General features: G+C 63.0%; 1 protein-coding gene across 1 annotated transcript in view; it reads right to left on the bottom strand.

Annotated features, from left to right (window-relative positions):
- Nucleotides 1-283: 283 nt before the first annotated feature.
- The window catches only part of PACS1 (phosphofurin acidic cluster sorting protein 1), a gene marked incomplete at its 5' end in the record, with an annotated part of 139,826 nt that continues 134,109 nt past the window's right edge, over nt 284-6,000 (bottom strand). Inside the window, 4 exons of the mRNA XM_082660889.1 lie at nt 284-1,764; nt 1,929-2,048; nt 3,197-3,423; nt 5,627-5,762. Coding sequence (XP_082517015.1) covers nt 1,649-1,764; nt 1,929-2,048; nt 3,197-3,423; nt 5,627-5,762 — 599 coding nt within the window. The 3' untranslated portion in view covers nt 284-1,648. The remainder of the gene's footprint in view (nt 1,765-1,928; nt 2,049-3,196; nt 3,424-5,626; nt 5,763-6,000) is intronic.

Here is a 6,000-nt window from a genome sequence, read left to right as displayed (position 1 = left end):
CTGTTTCTATCACCAAGCAAATAGGAAGCTGCTTCTTTCCAGCCAGTTCCCAGTTGATTTTTCTTCCTTTTTGGCTGCACCGCGCAGCTTGCGGGATCCCAGTTCCCTGACCAGGGATCGAACCCGGGGCCCCCGCGTGGGAGTGCGGAGTCCTAACCACTGGACCTCCAGGGAAGTCCCCCCAGTTGATTTTGAGTGAAGTGGCCGCGGCGTGAAGTGGGGACGAGGCTGGACAGATCTTGTGTCACAATGAGAGGCGCAGAAGCCTAAGGCTTGCTCGTTGGTAAGAAATCACCAGTTTATTGAATGAAAAATCCAACATCCTCTTAGTCCCTCCCACCCCGCCCCTCCCTCCGGCTGAGTGAGCAGCACAGCCCCAGGGACGCTCTGGACAGCAGGGCTGAGCCGGGGGAAGGGCTGGAGGAGTTTAGGGGAGGTATGGAGAATGAGAAAAACGCTTTTCAAAATGAAGTTCTGTGCAAAAACTTCTAGAAGGGGTGAGAGGGCCACGGCAAAGCTCCGGAGGCGCTGATGGGCTGGGAAGGCTGCAGCTGGAGCTCCACCCACGCGCTCCGCGTCTCCCCGAGAAGGCCAAGGCCGATGGTGCGGGCTGAGAGGCTCAGGCCCCCTGAGGCCGTGGAGAGAGGGAGGCTTGGCTAGGAGGACGGGGCCTGTCCAGGCCAGGGCTCCAGGTGAGGAGGGGAAGACAGACCGGCGAAAGGAAACGGATGGACACGGGGAGCAGGGAGCCGCAGGGACCGGGGCCACAGACGACACGTTGGATGGGGCTGCCTCCCATCTCTCCGGGTGCAGAGTTGCAGGCAGAGGCGGAGGTGTGCTGGGGGTGTGGGGGAGGAGGCTGGGGAGGAGAGCCATCAACAGGGGGAGACCCAAGGACAGGGACCAGCGCCCAGGTGAGTCACACGGAACCACCGAGAGACTGGCTGGGCGGACAACCAAAGAACCACTCAGGGACACGCGAGGCACCGACAGGGGACCTGGGCGCGGTGAACCCTTGCACGGGCGAGACCATGGAGCCCTCTCCACCCCAGAAACCCACGCGTGGCCTCAGAAATGCTGTCCTGGGATGAGTGGGCGGGAGGGCTCGTGCCCCGTCAGCCCACAGCAGTGGGAAGTGGCCTTGGCTCTGGGCCCCACTAGAGGGGGGCCGGCTGAGTGGCATCTGGCAGCTGAGCTTTAGAAAACGAGATCCTGGGGGAGATGGGGGAGGCTGGAGCCCCTGCTGTGGGCCAGGACCCTGGGTTTCCTGTTTCCGGGAAGGGAACTGGTGCCAAGTGGAGAAAGAGGTTGGAAGTCAGGCGAAGGAAGGCCCGGAGGACTCAGTTCCAGGGACCAGGGTTGGCCGCCAAAAGGCAAAATCAACATGCCTTGGGCCTGGAACGGAGGGAGAGGAGGAAAAGGAGAGAGGGAGGGCGGGGGCTGCCCACGGATGGGACCCAGCATGGCGGGGGGTGGGGGTGGGGAGCAGCGTCCCCGGTGGCAGTGGCCTTCAGGACCGGGCCAGGGAGATGCAGGCCCCGGGGCCAGGAAAGGGGACGCTGGGCCTGGGCCTGCTGGCCTCCCCCTGCCTGCAGGCGGTGAGGCTGGTGGCAGTGCCAGGAGGGAGAGTAGCCAGGAGACGGTGCCCTCAGGTGGCCTTGCTGCCACTGAACAGTCCCACTGGAAAGTGCTTGACGTGGGTGGGCCACTGGGCTGCCAGCTGGAAGAACTTGATGTCACTCCACTCGACTCCATCGATAGACACTGGGGGTGACAGGGGAGGCGAGGGGGTGACCGGGGCTGCTAAGGCCGTCTTCCCAGGGTCGCTGGGGAGGGCCGCGGCCCCCCTGCCCCCTCCCCCCTCCCCCGCCCACACCTCTCAGCATCGTCTGCTGCTGTGCCCCCTCCCCCCCCTCCCCTGCCCACACCTCTCAGCATCGTCTGCTGCTGCTTGGCAGAGCAGATGAGGCGGCTGATGCCTTCGATGACCTGGCTCTTAGAATCCACCTCCTTTTCTCGAGGCTTCTTGCTCAGGAAGATGGTGGGAACTGGAAAGCAAGCAGGAACCGCCTTGTCACAGCCCCTGAAAAGCGGCCACCACTCTCCCCCGTCCACTGCCCTCTCCCCCCAAGGGAAGGGAGGTGAACGGCAGAGAGCCGACTCCTCCTCCCCTGCTCCCTGGCTCCGGGCTACGTATCAGGGTCTGCAAGCTCCTGCTCTCCCTGGGCCTCGATATATTCACTGAGTAACGAGGACCCAGGGCCAGATGGTCTCTGAGTCCCTTCCAGCTCGAACGTTCCAGCAGCCTGTGGGGCAGGGGCTCTGCTGCCCTGTCGGGTGCCTCCTTCCCACCAGCTCATGCGCCTGCGCGGGGAGGCAGGTCTCTGGGTGCCCGGACGGCTCCGGGCTGTGGGTCTGGCACGGCCCTGGCCGCCCTCCGGGGGAGCTCTTCCAGAGAGGCGTGAATGGAAAGGCCCAGCTGCTTTGGATGCGCCCAGAGGAGGAAGGCGGGGCCCGGCAGTGAAGGAAGCCCCTTCCTGACGGCTGGGGGGCTGCGAGCGCCCCAGAGTCACCCTGCCGGCTTCTGCAGGCACAGAGCCAGCTGTGTGGCTTCCCGACGGGGACCGACAGCAGCGAGTGACGTCCCCACGGTGGCCTGGCCGTGGCGGTTCTTGCCTCACTTTCCCAGTGCATGGGACCCGCTCCCCCGCCACTGCTGGCGCTGAAGCCACCCTCTCCTCTGGGCTGGGCTCCGTTCCCCTGGATTCTTAACAACAGCCATGCCCTTTGCTCAGAAGGCTTGGGTGGCCTCCAGGGTTGGGTGCAAGTGCTCCGCTCCGTGGGGCTGTGGCAGGGGGACATGTCCTCCCCTGTCACACCGTCCATCCCGGAGGGCGGTGGCCAGAAAGCCTCCCTTCTTTGCGGCAGCACAAACTGCCGCAGCCCCTCAGGTGCCGATGCTCTGCAGGCAGGGACCAGTGACCCCTGGGGAGCGAGGTCTCCTCTGTGACAGAAGGAACGGCCTCGTCCCACAAGGTGAGGCGGGACCCCCGCGGGACCCCAGGCTGGATCACATGATACGTGTGCTGCCTTTGTCCTTGCCCACAGTCTCCCAGAAGCACGTCCTGTCCCAGCCCCCGAGACAGATGGGAAGGCTTGGTGGCCCTGATGGCCTGTGGCCTCACATGTCACTTACCTTTCTTGTTCTTCTCTTTGGTGACCACGGTCATTGCCATGGTGCCGGAAAGCTGGGCCTCCCCACCGTGGGGCAGGCGGGAAACCTGCACCGAGCGGAAGACGCTCTTGAGGGTGTTCTTGGAGCTGGCGTCCCTCTTGTCACCTTCCCTCCTCCGCTCCCCAGGGTGGCCCAGCCAGTAGTCCACCTGGAGGCCAATCACGTCCCCATACGGGCTGCTGGGGCTCCTGGAGAAGGGGCGACGCCGGAGAGCGGGCTCAGTTCCTGACCACAGGGCAGACGGGGTGGAGAGGGCCCCGCCAGGCTCTGGGAGGGGCCGGGGGAGGCGCCCGCTAAGTGGCTCCGGGTTCCCTCCAGCCTCACAGCACTGGCTGGTGTGGGAGTGGAGAATCAGGCTGATCTGAGGACACAGCCACGAGAGGGTGAAGACCCGAGTCCGCACGAGGGAACGAAATAAAAAGTCACACGGGAACGAGGGAACGAAGGGAGAAAGTGTGTGCATGCACACGTGTGCACACATACACAAGGACACACACACACATGCACACCCCTCACGAGCAGAGCCGGGGCAGGACCCCGCCAAGCGTGGGGGAGATTAAGTGGGGCAGAGGAGGGAGCACCGCGGCGGCTCCGGAGCGGCCCCGGGGCAGCTGGCGGAGGCCGGCCTGTGGCTTCCTCCCGTCTCTGGCGCTTCTAGCTCAGGGATAATTTTAGCTCCAAGGGGAAAAAGAGCTGATGTTTTCTTGAAAGGAGGCGCCAGACACAATAGGCTACAAAAGTCATCTGACGTCTTGCTTTCTGCCTGGATTCAGTGGTTCCATTAAAAACCCAGCTTAAACTGGATGGGAAAGGAGGTCGGGGTAAGGCTGGCCCCCAGGCCCCCAGGAAGCCTGGACCGTGAGGTCACAATGTGACCTGTGGTGGGATTTCCTCCTTTTCATGCACTTCGGCAAGGCAGCGGCAGACCCTTGATGGGAAGCGAAGGGGGAAGACAGGGCAAGGGAGGGTGAGGGCTGGGGTCTGGGCTCCGCCCTGAGAACACTTCGTATTCTGTCACTGGGGGTTCTGGAAAAGCCACTGGCCAGGGCCTACCCTCTCTGCTCCATGGGGACCATCACCAGAAGACCAGGAAGGTGAGGGTAGAAGAAAGGGAACGGGGAGGGAGAAGGAGCAGGGGCTCCTTTCAGCCCTTTCCCACCTCGAGGTCTGTTCCCTGAGCTCCGCTGCGGGACTGCCCTCCCGCCCACCCCCGCTCTGCTCAGCTCCCGGAGGCCTCCCTGCCTGCCCGGTCTAGACTTTGGATATTTGACATCCTAAAGAAATTCCCGTCCCCCTCATAGCCACCCCTCCCTGACTGTTCACAGCACTCTCTCTGTGGCTTTGGTGCTGCTGGGGCCCAGGAGCCTGGGCTCTGGAACAGGGTCCTGCCCGTGTCATTGGCCGCGGCAGCCTTTCAGTGATGGACGGACTGAGTGCCTGGAAGGAGCCGCACCCCCACGGGCCGGGCACTAACGCGCGCTCTCACTTCCGCCTCACAGCAAGACCGACGTGGCTGTTTCACCTTTACTTTCAAGGAGTTGAAACGAGGCTTCGTAACTCGCCCCAGTGACAAAGATTCTTTGCTTGACCAAACTTTAGTCAGGCTCCTGCACCTCCTCCCGGGCCCACCTGTGCACTTCCTTGGAAAATCCAGTTCTTGCAAGAAGCCCCCGGCCCGCATTTCTGGTCACCCTGGATCTCTGATCAGGCTCTGCACCCTCCACCTTCCCTCAGGAGTGTCGCCAGCAAGGCTCCTGTCAGGTCCGTTTAGCCGGAATCACACCCCTCCTCACTCCCGATGTTCCTCCTGGTGATTTTCCATCCGCTGCCCCCACGCTGCTCCTGGACTGTAAACCCAGCTGCTCAAGGGTTTGGAGTCAAGTCCCATCCCTCTCTCACTGCAAAATCCCATCGAGGTGGTCCCGACACCTATGGCGACTGTTCCCAACGTGGAGAAAGTCTCTCTTGCTTTAACAGGTGTCACTGAGTGATCTGTTCTTTAACACAAGCTAACACGGTGGACGTAACACAAACCGTGACTCAAATCCGGGTGTGTGTGACGCCCACGCCCACACTCCCTCTACCACACTGGGCAGTCCTACAGCGAGACACATGCACAGCACTTTACAGGCTGCCAAGGGCCTCTCTGCCCTTTGTCTCACTCGACCTTATACCTGTGAGGCAGACAGGACAGACGGGAGCCTGCATTTGCAGAGCTGTGTGATGACCTGCTTGGCCAGCGACCTAGCTCCACTGCTCTCGTTCCCTCCCCCCGCCACCTTCCAAGCTCAGTGTCACCGTCCTACACGCTGTGGCAGCAGGGAAATCAGTCGGGCTGCTGCCCCGATGGAAGGACGTGGCAGGAAAGACAGGAACCGGCGACAGGCTTACCCCACGACGGCCAGGGCGCTGCTCATGGACGGGGAGGAAGGAGGGGTGGCCATGGCGTCTCGGCTCAGGCCTGAGCTGGAGGGCGGCGACGTGGAGGGCACAGTAAGGCTGACCACGGGTGAGTCATCACCATCGCCTGCCAGCGGGACAGACAGACACAGTTGGGCAGGGGAAGCCGTCCCGACCCTCTGGTGCCAGGGAGTCGAGGTGCCCCCGTCTCGGCTGCAGCCTGCTCCCCACTCCGCCCCGGCCACTGCCTCGCTCCGAGGCTCGAGCTCTGCCTTGGCCTGGGACCCCCTGAGTCTTCGCCTTCTGGCCTGTTTGAATAGGAAGGAGATGGCAAGGCACCACCCTCACCCTGTAGAGGCCAAGGG

The sequence above is a fragment of the Grampus griseus genome (assembly GCF_964374135.1).
Source record: "Grampus griseus genome assembly, chromosome: 8".
In the NCBI taxonomy this organism is placed as follows: domain Eukaryota; kingdom Metazoa; phylum Chordata; class Mammalia; order Artiodactyla; family Delphinidae; genus Grampus; species Grampus griseus.
This window is presented reverse-complemented; position numbering and strand designations above follow the sequence as displayed.